This window comes from Vespula vulgaris, chromosome 2, assembly GCF_905475345.1.
Source record: "Vespula vulgaris chromosome 2, iyVesVulg1.1, whole genome shotgun sequence".
NCBI lineage: Eukaryota > Metazoa > Arthropoda > Insecta > Hymenoptera > Vespidae > Vespula > Vespula vulgaris.
Window position 1 is genome coordinate 4,477,920 of NC_066587.1, and position 14,335 is coordinate 4,492,254.

Below are 14,335 nucleotides of genomic sequence, written 5' to 3' on the forward strand. Positions count from 1 at the left end.
TAATATTCTAATAATAATCACTCCTATGAAATTATGACGTTTATATAATAGTTACATATTTAAAAACTATAATATATCTGTTTTCTTCAATTATACATATTTTTATGGCAGAAAACTATCTATCTATGAAAGAGATTACTAAATATATATATATATACTAAATGGACAATAAAAATTTTACTAGTGAATATTATAAAATAATACAATATGTATATATATAAAATAATCTAATACGCAATATGATTAATTAACACTTCATTGGTGTACCATCGGGATATGTTGGTACTTTAGGTTTGCAAATCTTTGTTCTACCATTAGAACCGTATACGATATTGCAAGAAAATGTAAAATATCCGCACGTGGAACTTTTAGTATAATACCGATGTTCGTATTTTTTTTGAGAACTTTTGTTATCATCTATTTTACCAGCGACACTATTTGTTACAGTGTAATAACTAGGTCTAATCGATTTGTCCAAATCACGCGTGAGAAAACTATTAGAGGACGATCGAGTAGGAGCGTTTAGATGATCACCATTATTTTTAGAAGTAGGAGTTCCTGTAAAGCGAGGATAATTGTTATGAAGCGATCGTGTTTCCGAAACAAGCGATTTGTTTTCAAGAGTAGTATTCGGTTGCGCTGGAATTAGTGCAACAGTTTGCGATTGAGCTTTCCCATCGCCTTTAGCAACTGTATCATCACCGGCAATCGACAATACTCTTCCACGAAAACCAGGTGGAATGGTATAACCTGGTAAGGATTGACCTGGTTGTAATTTGTCACCTGCTTGTGCAATATTTGAGTCCTGAGTGACTCGAACATCATATCGATTAGCATTACCGATCTGTATCATTTGCGATTGATGTTGATCTTCTAGTTTTTTATTAGAAGAAAAAGTTTCTAAGTTGGGTGGAGGATTTTGTCCAACAGGTGAATCATAATCTTCGTCTTCATACTGATCTTCGTATTCCTCCTCGCCATAAACTGGCTCAGCTGCTGCGTGTTTGTTGTCCATAGATTGTTCTTTCTTATTGATTGAAGTTTCTACTTTTTCTTTCGATACACCACTGACAACCGTTTGTCGAGAACTTGAGCTTGTTTGTAAACCCCGTTGTGCCTGAATACGACTAAAATCGGCATCACTCGGGACATTCGTTACTTCCGTGGCGTCGTTTTTAAATATCGATGGTATATTACTCGGTTTATACGACCTATAAATTTCAGGATTAGTAAGATTGAAGTTAAATGGCTTTCTAGAAGCTGCTGCGCCAGATCCTGAACCAGCCTGTGCAGCACCGGTATAAGTGATTCCGTATTGAAATGATCCCTGTAATTGAGATTGGGATTGACCTCTGTGAGTTCCACTTTGAGCAGACGCCGTACCTCCACCACGGAAGGGAAGAGAATGTTTTTCGACTTTATTATCATTTTTTAAATATGGCTGAAATCCAATCTGTGCCTGACTAGAAGTGCTACCTTCGCCATTAGCTTGTGCATCTGCCATTCCACCTTTGGAACTGGCTTGCACCTGAGAAGTTGTTCCATGATTCCAACCGCTACTTTGAGCTCCCGTCGAAGTAGCACCAGAATCAGAATTTAATTGAACCTGCGCTTGACTTTTTCCACGACCACCGACACCTTCTGCATTACTTACAGCACCGTCTTTGCCGCCACTTATTTCGGCTTGAGCACTTCTATTAATATCACTGGTACCAGCTTGCGCCGAAAATGATGCAGAACCACTGTAAATTCCGGACACTTGAGATTGTGCAGTACCCTGTCCGTATTTACCTTGGGCGGATGCACTTGCTTCTGTACCAGAATCAACTTGTTTTACGGAACTAGATGCTTGGGTATCTGCACCATCATCTTCTGCACTCGTCAGAGAAATATCTTTAGGTTTTTGATAAAATTGTGACGCCTCTACGGTGCCTCCTGGATATTGACCTGGAATCCTTTGACCGCCAATTCCACCTGGATAGTATTGATTAATAGTAGGATATTGAGAGATACCAGGAACACCTGCAGGAATATTTGTAATTTGACCAGGAGATAGTACTCCGGAAGGAGGATACTGTACACCTCCTGTTCCTGTAGATCCTGTTCCTGGTATGACACCTCCAGGATAAGTTCCAACGCCTCCTGGCAAAAATACACTAGAACCTGGATAAGCTCCACCTGTAATAGTCATTCCACTTCCTGGTAAAGGCGCCCCTGGATATACGGTTCCTGGAGTTATAAATCTAGTCATATCCGGTTGCGCTACTCCACCTTGCGGAGTAATGATACCAGTACCACTAACTCCCGGTATCCCATGTGATATTCCAGGATAGGATATAGAAGTACCGACGTCTGTTTTAGCAGCTGTAACAATATTAGGAAGAATTCCTGCACCAGAAACTCCTCTTCCATCTGTTGTGACAACTCTACCAGGATAAGCAGGACTTTCTGTAACAACAGTACCAGGAATTCCAGCAGGATACATTCCACTACCACCCACTATAGGAACTCCTGGACCACCAACACCTGTTATGCCTACTCCAGATGGAACTCCACCAGGATATGTTACCGTTCCACCTGTCCCAGTACCAGTCGGATAAGAAACCCCTGGAATTGAAGTTTCTGAAAAATGTAATTGTCCATATAATTACTATATTTCTATCGTCACAATTTATAAATAATACCTGCTGGATAACGTTCTCCAGGTTGACGTAGTGCTTCCGGTGGAACACCTCCAGGTATTACAGTACCTCTTATAGTTCCAGGATAAGTTCCACCACCTGTTGTTATAGTTTCTGGAATAGCACCACCAGTTCTCGGTGCAGTACCTCCAGGATATACTCCAGTTCCTCCTGTTGTTGTAGTTCCTGTTACGGGTCCACCTGGATATGCTACACCACCTCCAGTTGGCACACTTCCCGGTGCAGTACCTCCAGGATATACTCCAGTTCCTCCTGTTGTTGTAGTTCCTGTTACGGGTCCACCTGGATATGCTACACCACTTTCAATTGGCACACTTCCCGGTGCAGTACCTCCAGGATATACTCCAGTTCCTCCTGTTGTTGTAGTTCCTGTTACGGGTCCACCTGGATATGCTACACCACTTCCAGTTGGCACATTTCCCGGTGCAGTACCTCCAGGATATACTCCAGCACCTCCTGTTGTTGTAGTTCCTGTTACGGGTCTACCTGGATACGCTACACCACCTCCAGTTGGTATACTTCCCGGTGCAATACCTCCAGGATATACTCCAACTCCTCCTGTTGTTGTAGTTCCTGTTACAGGTCCACCTGGATATGCTACACCACCTCCAGTTGGTACAGTTCCCGGTGCAGTACCTCCAGGATATACTCCAACTCCTCCTGTTGTTGTAGTTCCTGTTACAGGTCCACCTGGATATGTTACACCACCTCCAGTTGGCACTCTTCCCGGTGCAGGACTTCCAGGATATACTCCAGTTCCTCCTGTTGTTGTTGTTCCTGTTACAGGTCTACCTGGATATGCTACACCACCTCCAGTTGGTACAGTTCCCGGTGCAGTACCTCCAGGATATACTCCAGTTCCTCCTGTTACAGGTCCTCCTGGATATGCTACACCACCTCCAGTTGGCACTCTTCCCGGTGCAGGACTTTCAGGATATACTCCAGTTCCTCCTGTTGTTGTAGTTCCTGTTACAGGTCCACCTGGATATGTTACACCACCTCCAGTTGGTATACTTCCCGGTGCAGTACCTCCAGGATATACTCCAGTTCCATCTATTACTTTCGTTCCTATTACGGTGCCACCAGGATATGCTACATCACCTCCAGTTTGTACAGTTCCAGATGGAACACCACCAGGGTACATTACACCAGTTCCTGGTACAGTACCAGCAGGATATGGTCTACTACCTCCTGGTGTTCCTGGTGTTCCTGGTATGACACCTCCAGGATAAATTGGAACACTTCCTGGCACTAATGCACCTGGATAAGCTCCACCTGATACAACACCACCAGGATATTGTCCTGGTGTTACACTTCCCGGTCCAATCGGTCCAGTGGGATATGTTCCAGTTCCTGGTTGAATTCCTCCAGGATAAGTTTGCCAATCAGGGACAGTAGTTTTTGGTACCGTAGATCCAGGAACTATAGCTTCAGGATATTGCTCAACCCCTCCTGTTGGCCCAGTGCCAGATACCATACTTCCACGATAATCTACCATTCTTCCTGGAGTTCCAACAGCGCCTGGTCCAGTCACATATTGTCCTTCTCTAGGTAATTCTTGAATCTGTAATTTACCTGGATCTACGTGAAGAGCATAATCAGGTTGATATCCTGGACACTCTTCACAACCACTTCCACTTGAAGACATACTTTGTGCTTGGCCCATACCATGATTACCAGCTGAAATATTTAAATTCAATAAATAATAAGATATCCTGGACTATCAGGATATAACAAAAATTATCGATGCATACCAACAACTGCTCGAGATGACTGCTGCGTTGCTTCCGCTTCGGCTTTGCCTTCTGTTTGTCCATCGTTACCAAGATTTAAATATTGCGATTGAGTTTGTCCTCGGAACCTTCCACGAAACTGTGATGTTTGACGACGTATTCGAATTTTCTCAAATTCTTCGTTCAATCTTTTCCGATTCTCTAACTGAATTTCTCTCTTAGCTCGACTGAGAAGCGGTATTAGTACAATATCAGCAACTCTTTTCGACGAGATATCATTTTCATCGATTGGAATCTCGTTTAAGAACGGATCCAAATCATTTCCTGTGATTGGTTTAGTTTCTTGAAGGAGATAAATATTACGACCTCGGCAAAAATCTACGATCCGACCTCCTGCTTCACGCCATGCCTAATTTGAAAAAAATATGATCGATATCATGAAAATTAAGCTAAAAACTTGATTAGATATTTGAATTGACTTTTACCTCTAGCTTTGTTAATGTCTCATTTGGAACATAAAGAACTTTTGAATTCTGTTTTTCGCGATATCGTATCGAAACATCCTGATGATGTTCTATTTGATCTTTTTTCAATCTCTCTAGATAACAGGCATTTTCTTTTCTATCTTTATAAGCGGTGAAAAACTGTTAAATGAACAGATGATTATTAATAGTCTATCATTATGGATACCTAGTACGGTATATAGAGGGAGATTGAATTGTCAATTTACCGTTTGATCATCAGTGAAAGCCCATTCTTTGTTGATTGACTCATCTAACTTGTCATTAATCGAACGATCAAAACGAGTTTTTTTCTGTAAACAAAATAAAGTATCAGGTTTAACGTCGATCTCATCAAATTCGTATACCACATTTAAGTTAGTCAAGATCTCGAGACTTTAATTTTCTCTTTAACTTGAGCTTTCACGATATCATATCGTATGTTTCTAACAATAATTTTATATTGGTGGAAGAAAGTAGAACTAAAAAAAGGCAGGATGGACAAATCGGGAGCAGGCCAAGTAATTTCATATCGGTTCCGTTTATCTCGTGAACTCTGATCTTCAAATCTCTTTTAGAAATATCTTCTAGTCACATGAATCAGAATGTGATCCGTGCTAGTAACCTGTTCTAACTCGACAGTATGATCATATTAAATATTAAATTAATAAACAATTTAATAGTCACGATACACGTTCGTTTGTTAAAATAAAATAATGAAGATTAATTATATTTTTTATAACTTTTTTTTTCGTGATCTTTTTCGATAGAAACACAACAAAAAACGTTCGTTCGCACAAAAAACATGTTTAGAAGTTAAAATGATTTTCTGCGCGTCTATCCAAATTCGGATAAGAGAACAGTCGCTATAACTATGCAGAAAATTTATGCAAACTCGCAAAAATATAACGTAAGTTAATGCACTCTCAACAAGTTGAAATCCGATGAAACTTATCCTACGGATAACTGCCCTTTCGCACATACACAAAACGTGATTTTAAAAAATCTTGTTTAAAATAATTGTTTACAGATTTCTTTGAAAGGAAATAAGAAAGACACGGTAATAAAAATTTTATTAATAATAACGAACTTACAGAATAGTACGAAAAAGCCGTATTTGTGAGGCAGATCAGGATAAAGAGGATTGGCCGCATGGCTTGAGCCTCTTCGGGACACTTCTACTATTAATTTCTACGTTGATCTTCGTTGCTGCTGAGTCGTCAACTCCCACTCTGTTCACTCCTTCTCTTCTTCTTATTCTTCTTCCACTTCCTCTTTACCGGTTCACTCATACTCGCACATTTCACGGTGGAACATCGATGTAAAGAGTTATTGCAAAAATTCGACGAAATAGGATAAAGAAAAAATGGAACTTTTCAAACGATGTTAGAAAAAGATCTACTACTTATTATCGACCGATATCATGTAAATAACGTTGTCATTTCTTTTCTTGCGAACTGATAGAAAGAATTCTAAGAAGAAGACGTATTGTGAGTGTTACGTTATCTCTCCTCTCGCTCGACTTCATGCGGATCTTGTTACCTAAACTTATGATGTGAATATGTGTCTTTGCCGGCAACAACAAAGATATACTTTCGGGAAATCCGATAAATATTGATATTACGAGATTTTTCTATTCACAATGAGATCTTGTATTTTCATAATTCAAACTTGTTGCATTTAGTATGTATATTATACAAATGGAAGATGAGAACATCGTGTTTTCTATCTATTCTATGGAATTAGTTCGAATTTTGCATTAATAACTCAACTTCATTATGTTGTATATATATGTATATATACATATATATGTGTGTGTGTTGTATAAACAAAAGATATGTTTTTTATCTATGCAATTATTTTTATATTAATTTTCTTTTCTATTTATATATAAAATCTGATTACTAGATAAAATATATGTAGTTCTTAAAAAGAAATATTAACTCTATCGATTACATTAATTTTCATTGACATGGATCGGTCTCTTTGCATGACTGAATAAGAGATGCGAAGAAGACGTTGACATGGTCGTCATCATTATCGATCGAAATGATTTCTTCTTCGTGTGTCCTAATTATTGACTTCAATTCATTTACTAAATACAGCAACTCTCTGTTTACTCTAGTTCGAAGCATCACTAACGATCGTACGGTTCATCAATCCGATAATGGGACCGATGAATAAAAACAAAACGAACGACTGACATAGACTACTTCTCTTAATAGCAATTTGCATCTCGCTCAATGATTTGATATTAGTTATTGAAGAAAAGAAATATACAAAAATTATGTACACGATAATAGATATATATGTATATATTTGTATATATATATATATATATTTCTTGATGCGATGGACAAATAGTTTCACAATTCGTACAAAAAGTGAGTAAAATATTCACATAAGGCACTCCAGTACTACAAATGGCACATACAATTATTTACAATAAACAGCGTATCAAACTGTCTTTAATAATACGGCTACGCATCACGTTTATCTAATTTCTAAATACGACAGAATTGGGAATGCTATTTACAATGTCGAGTAAAATGATTACTACGATAATGTTAAAAGAAAGAAAGAAAAAAAAAGAAAGAGAAAGAAAAGATATAAATCCTCGAATTCGATCAGTAATTAGAATATTTCATAACACCATCGATCCTTTTACTGATCTAACGAGGAATAAAACTATCTTACAATAATCTTATTTTTGAGTAAATATTAGTTATATTATATCTTTTCGTATATTAATAACCGTTGCCACTCGAGTTCTCGTGGTAACCGCCTCACTCGTGGCAATTCCTACTTTATCGAGCTGCGATAATGTTCTTTTATGTTTTTTAATATCTCATCATTCAATGGAAAATTAATTCTTAGAACAGAGAACGAACAAGACTCGCAAAAATAAATAACGAGTCGCTTCGATGCGAAGGGTTACGCTCGTTGTAGCAAAACGGACTCGACTAGTTCACACTCTGATCCTTACCGACGGTTGGTAATGGATAAAACATATGAAAAAAAATTCTTAATTATCGTACGTACTGCAACCTACATCGTACATACATACAACGTACAAGCTTTATCTTTACAATTTTTTCAATCACAGATAGAATACATTAGAAATATAAGTAATTTTACAATAATTAGTATCGTTTGAAATCCATTTAAACATTTTACGACTACTTTCACGATTTCTTATTCTAACTTGACATAGATAAATTAATTACTTTAGTTGGACTAAATCTAACGAGAAATTTTTTACTCGAATTTATGAAATATTCAAATCGATCGAACTAACCTAATTAAAAACAATTCGTAAATTCTACTGTACAGATCTAATATCACTATGACTTCGTCAATGTTCTTTTTCATATAACACTGTTAGGTACGCTCGTTTATACGATCCGCGAGGCACCTTTTTTAGCTGCCTTGAAGAGCACGTGAAGAGATTCTATTGTTGAATCTAATTATAAAATAATTATATCAATGTCACTGTAATTCAATTAGGATTGGTAATAAAATAATGACGCCCTATGTTTTGGAAAATTCGTCAAATAGCATAGAAATTTGAACGATCGTTCAGCCGCTGATAAAGAAATATAATAAAATAAAAAAAAGATATAGTCCTAAGGCACGATCAATCGGAAGACCCTTGGGCACGTCATTTAAAGATATAATGCTTATAATGTCTTAGGACGTTAATATTAATTACGACTATTCCCTACATGGTCCCTAATTAGGAAGATACTTTAGACAATACCCGTTCACGTAATGCACGTCGATCATTATTTAAACTCGACACTTAGTGATCACGTGTCGGAAATCGACACCTTTGGCATCGAAACAAAGTAAAATTCTTCTCAGCTCGATTACACAATTTCGTTCTATAAAAACAAAAGGAAATAAAATAGGAGCCTAATAAAAAGAAACTAGTCGATAAGGTCGAAATTTTTCTTCGTTGTTTCACGCAATCGCCAAATTGAGAGTCATCGTTGTGGGTCTTGAGAAAGCCGAAGTTCTCGTTGACTCGGGATAATCGAAGGTATTAGAAGGTTTCTTAGCTTCATTGAATCGACCCAAATGTTCTGGATTGGGTGATATCACCGAGGTTCTAATGACCATGCTAGAAACGATCTCAGTGGTTTTAGTCTCTTGTGACTTCCCGTCGAGTTCTTTGAAAGGACGTTTAGCTGGCGGTGGAGTAACGTTCTCGCTAGCACCAGTGTGTTTGATGATGGCTGAAAATGCTGATGGTGGACAGGCTTGATCACGTTGAAGACCCAAACGCGGAACGATCACGCTGGTTGGTGAAGCTGTCATACAGGAAGCCATTGTCGTTGTACTCGTCGTGGCCATTGCCGTCGTTGTCGTAGTCTGTGAGTCGTTCAAAGCATCCAAAGCCGTTGAAGCAGGTTCGTTCGTTCTACCAGATGTTGTCGATGAGTTAGACGTTGTCTTTCGTTCGCTCGATTCGTTCTTCTCCATGGAGGAACGATGATGCGCTCGCATACAGGACGATTCCTCGTGTTTATAAAGATAGGACTTTAAGGCAAATGCCTTGCCACATCGAGCACATACGTGCGGTTTTGTGTTCGAATGTGTTTGGATATGTGCACGGAGATTCGACTTGTCGGCGAAAGCTTTGTTACAGATTGTACACTTGAACGGTTTCTCACCTGTATTCGAAAAAAAAAAGAGAAAAAGATTTAGTTCGTTCCTCGATTCAGTTCAATTTGAGTAATTTTATCGATCGTGTCGTGTCGTTGCTTACCTGTGTGCGTGCGTATATGTCCCTGAAGCAACCATGGCCTGGAAAAGCACTTGCCACAATAGTGACACTTGCAGCCCTGATTATGAGTCCTAACGTGCATACTGAAGGCAGGCATGCTGACATAAACCTTGTCGCAATGTGGACACCTCCTAGCCTTCTTATCACCGAGTGATCTGTGCGTTTGTCTGTGTCTGGCCAGGTTAGAAGACGTAGAGTATTTTTTTCCACAATCGGGACACTCGTGATCCTCGTTGTCCTCGCTCTTTGCATTTTCTAGATTACTCTGAATAGTTCTACGAGCTTGTTGAGCCGTAGGACTTGGTGGTTCACTGACATTAGTCGCCTTTGGAGGTGGCTCGATTTTGTTTTCCGTCACGAAAGAAGTTTCTTCCCGAGGATGATTTGTTTGATGATGATGATGATTTCTATGATGATGACGAGGATGATGAGGCGATAGTCTTTTAATCCCAAGCATCTCTCGTTCGTTTTCGATACTCTCGAAGAAGAATCTCGTCCTTTCCAAGCTTTGTTCTTCCTCGTAGGTATTTCGCCGTTCCTGCAGGCGTTGCTGTTGGTGAAGATGATGATGATGGTGATGATGATGATGATGATCCTTCGTTCTAGGCATAACCGTTCTGCTACATTTTTCCGTAGGATCGGTACATCTCGGTGAGCTTGATCGTTGGTAGATCAAATTGTTAGGATGAATTAAAGTACCGGCTGCTGCAGCAAGGCTCACTTCCGCAAGTTTCGTAAGATTGTACAATTCTTCCGGACATTCCGAGGAGGTCTCGCTGCCGCATTCGCTAGCACCATCGGAAGTAGGCTGAGCACTACCATATTCGGCTAGCCTAACTCCTCGTTCAGGACTTTGACCTGTGTATTAAAAAGAATAATTTTTTTTTTCTTTATCTTTTCAATATTTTAAGATTATCAAGTTCATGCCTCGTGCGTTCAACGTACTCGAGCATATCGACGGCTTCGCGTCGAAACGTTGAAAGCTCGAGTGTTAACAATACCAAGTTGGTCTGGCAAACTTCCAATAAGCCTCGAACTCGCATAAATTCCTATCGACATCTCGAAGTTTTCCTGCCTGCTCTTTCTACCATCACTTAGTACAAAACGGAAGCATCTTAAAAACCTTTTTGACATGAGATACACATAGGCGAATCTCGATAACGATAGATTACTTACGTTACTCCTCTTTTGAAAATAGAAATACATCTCTTGATTTATCGATAGTTAAACTCAACAGGTGGTTCTTTCGTGGTCGAATAAACTTGAATTAACTCATGAAGTAAATACCTTCGGTTAGTTTATTTTAGACGGAAAAATGAAAGAAAGAAGAAGATTCTATAGGGCTCATTATTTTTTCTTTTGGTTTCTCAATTTCTTTCATGAGAAATTTTGCTGTTACTTTTTGATGAGTTTTATCGCTTCCGGAATAAACAAGGGTTTTTCCACGATTTATATCAACCAAATGGATTCGGTTATGAGCAGTAAATCCGAGCAGTAAATTCGGGATGATTCGTGAAACACGCAGGCACTTTCGAGAGTTTGCTCGCAGCTCCGTTTTTGGGGAGAACGGAAATAGCGTGCTTCATTCTCTCTCTCTCTCTCTCTCTCTCTCTCTCTCTCTCTCTCTCTCTCTCTCTCTCTCTCTCTCTCTCTATCTCTATCTCTCTTCTTTCTCGCTCATTCCGCGTATTTTCGAGCGCGTGTGCGTGTTACGCTTGTAAAGAGGGTTTGGAGGGGTTGACGGCATCGCGACGGTATGCGTCGTGCGAGCTTCGTGACGCATCTAGTATCTCCTATTCTTAAATCTTTAAAAAAATTCATCGGTCAATCGTTGCTAACTAAGTCTTATTCTATTGTCTTCCTTAAGGATTTAAACGAAATCTTTAATTCGTTAAAATTTAAATATAGAATTGATCTTGAAAAAATAATCTTCCAATTATTATATAAAAATCGCATTATTTAACTATACAGAGATAATTCATTTCTTTCAGCATTCATTATCAAATAAATATGAAAAATCATTGATGTTATCGTTCTAACGTACAACTATTAACCTCTAACATTTAAAAACGAATCTAAGTCATTCACGAATTATCACGATCCGAATATCGATTGTAAATTTTGTTCACAAGGATTTTTTGATTTAATGGAATCAGTCTTTCGTCTCGGTGATTTAAGAAACTATAAAAAGATTCGCACCTCCAGCGGAAGTATCGAACTCCTCCTCGACGCCATTGTATCGACGATGAGTGATCAGGAAAGCTCTCGGCATTTTCTTCTCCGTGCTATCTTCCTATCTCTTCTTCTTCTTATTCTTTTTTCTTTCTCTTCCCTCTTTTCGTCACCACTTGATCTTTCCTCAAAGAATCACACAAACCATAGCTTTCTAACTTCGAACGAAGTCTCACATTGAACCAACACACGCGATTTCGTGTCCTCGAATATTTAAAGGAAAAAAAAAAGAAAAAAAAAGAAAAAGGGAAAATAAAAAAGAAAAAGGAAGAACGAAAAAAAAGATGGGAAAAAGTACTAAAGAGATAAATTGAAAATAAGCGAGGAAATTATAGACGAGTCTCGTGTGCGACACGAAACCCTCGCGTTTTTTACGGGCCAGGGGTGCGTACGCCTCGGCAATTTCGGGCGTAATAGTTCCTCTGGCTAAGATTCGGGGCTACATATAGGAGCGCAGCCTCCCTCGCTCTTCTCTTCCCTTCCTCATCTACCTCTTTGCCTTCTTCTACTACTACCAGCACCACTTCTTCATCTTCTTCTTCTTCTTCTTCTTCTTCTTCTTCTTCTTCTTCTTCTTCTTCTTCTTCTTCTTCTTCTTCTTCTTCTTCTCCTCCTTCTTCTTCTTCTTCGTCTTCTTCTTCTACTTCTTCTCGTTCAGCTGGCAAGTTGCACGCGTTCCCTCCTTCGATCTCGAATCTGTGTATAGGTATGTATTTGTGTCTATGTATTACGTGTTAAATAGTGTGCGTTCACGCGTACGGGAATCTCATCGCTTCGAGTGCGGATAATAAACTCTCGCGCGTGCACGTACCTACCAAGAGCTCGGAATATAGAATGGACCGAAGAAGCTGAGAAGTTTCTCTTCTACCACCATCTACGAACCACCCTTATCGTTAACCGTTTTATTCACGTAGGCGATCACTTTTTTTCTCCGGTACCTATTATTATTGCCGGAATGACCGAAGGTATTATTCATGCAAGATCGTCCAACCTCATGGAATATTGTCCTTATCCTTTTTTTTCCTCTCTTTTTTTTCATTTATTTTTTTTCGTCTTTTTTTTCCTTTTTTTTGTATCTTTGTTCCGGTGGACGTTCGAGTCATTAAATAGAAGCGAGAGATAATTAATAGCACGCGTGGGACGGATAAAAATATCGAGGATCGCTCGTTAATGGAAATATGTATTAAAATGAAAAGAAAAAAATTAAGATCAAATTTTACTTAAAGATTTAAGAATGTGTTACTGCGTATTCGCGTGACAAAGCTAAAAACGTTTGCACTGATTCACTTTGTTTTCATCATTCCTCTATGATTCGTCTTTTTTAAATAATCGAGATGAGATTGTCAGATTATTTTCTGTCTTCCTTCGTGCTTATGATCCATCGTATATAATTATATCTCAGTTTCTGTACAAATGTTTTCGATTATTTTACCAAACGAAAGAGTAGATATTGAAGTTTTCATGAAATTTACATTGATACGTATAAGTGCAGCGTGATTCCTGTTGGCATGGATCAATGCATTGCATAGAAACTCGAGAAGGTCGGAGGCTATTCCTTGGAGATCGATATTTCCTTTATGAAATTATACTATCGTTGTTCTCGGTCATTGGAATACTCCATTATTAAAAAAGAAAAGTATTAGGAATTTAAAATCAGCGTGAAGAAAAACGAGAAAGACGATTTTAAAAGTATCTCGAACAACAAAAAGGTCGAAAGGAAAAGGGAGAAAAGGGTCCTTCGACGTTGAATCGACGGCACGCGCTCACGCTCATTAACTCTAACGGACTCAACGTAGGAATAGAAAAAACAAGAAATTTTTTCCCTCCTTCGGCTTCTTTAACTTCGAAAATTAAGAGAGAAAGAGAAGAAAAGAGAAAAAGAGAGGGGAAGAGAAGGAGAGAGAAAAAGAGAGAGATAGTATAACTTAAAAGCAAAAAGTAATGCAAAGCTGGTAGGACGTGATTCATCGAGGAACACACACGGGCTTTTTGCTGAAGAGAAGAGACGAGTGATACTTCCAGGAGAGGTACGGTCATCGGAGTTGCAAATGTCTCCTCTAATTCCAGGAAACATGTACGTCCGGACCAGAATACAGGGTTGAAATTTGATCCTTTTGCATTATACGATTTATCTATAATATTTCATGATAACGAATGATAACAAAGAAAAACGATTATTATAATTTATTTATTAGAGACAGTAAGATTGTATTTATTCGAGGACGTTGTATGAAATGATTTCAATAAAGAGAATAAAATACAATTCCTTGATACAAATATCATTTGAACATTTTATCAAGAAAATGTAACAACGTGTTGCTCTTAGTTTCGTGATCGAAAGAGCGAGATAAAAAGATAGATCTCGCTCTTGTCTGGCAC

The 14,335-nt window shown here is 38.5% G+C and overlaps 2 protein-coding genes across 7 annotated transcripts; both read right to left on the minus strand.

Annotated features, from left to right (window-relative positions):
* Positions 1-154: 154 nt before the first annotated feature.
* On the minus strand, positions 155-6,147 carry LOC127061494 (mucin-19-like). Of its 6 annotated transcripts, none has more exons than XM_050988439.1 (7): positions 6,030-6,147; positions 5,166-5,249; positions 4,921-5,079; positions 4,457-4,844; positions 3,495-4,382; positions 2,685-3,392; positions 155-2,622 (listed from the first exon to the last, which is right to left on the minus strand). In XM_050988439.1, exons 1-7 carry the CDS (start codon positions 6,087-6,089, stop codon positions 248-250), a joined length of 4,662 nt encoding a protein of 1,553 aa, XP_050844396.1. In that variant the 5' UTR covers positions 6,090-6,147; the 3' UTR covers positions 155-247. The 6 variants fall into 6 exon arrangements, with proteins under 6 accessions (XP_050844396.1, XP_050844398.1, XP_050844397.1 ...); XM_050988441.1 differs by having other exon boundaries at positions 2,685-3,284; positions 3,489-4,382; XM_050988440.1 differs by having other exon boundaries at positions 2,685-3,386; positions 3,489-4,382.
* LOC127061496 (zinc finger protein 26) lies at positions 5,992-12,383 on the minus strand. The gene is made up of 3 exons (XM_050988448.1): positions 11,924-12,383; positions 9,707-10,582; positions 5,992-9,611 (listed from the first exon to the last, which is right to left on the minus strand). The coding sequence occupies exons 1-3, from the start codon at positions 11,994-11,996 to the stop codon at positions 8,899-8,901; spliced, it is 1,662 nt and encodes a 553-aa protein (XP_050844405.1). The 5' UTR covers positions 11,997-12,383; the 3' UTR covers positions 5,992-8,898.
* Between the last annotated feature and the right edge of the window lie 1,952 nt (positions 12,384-14,335).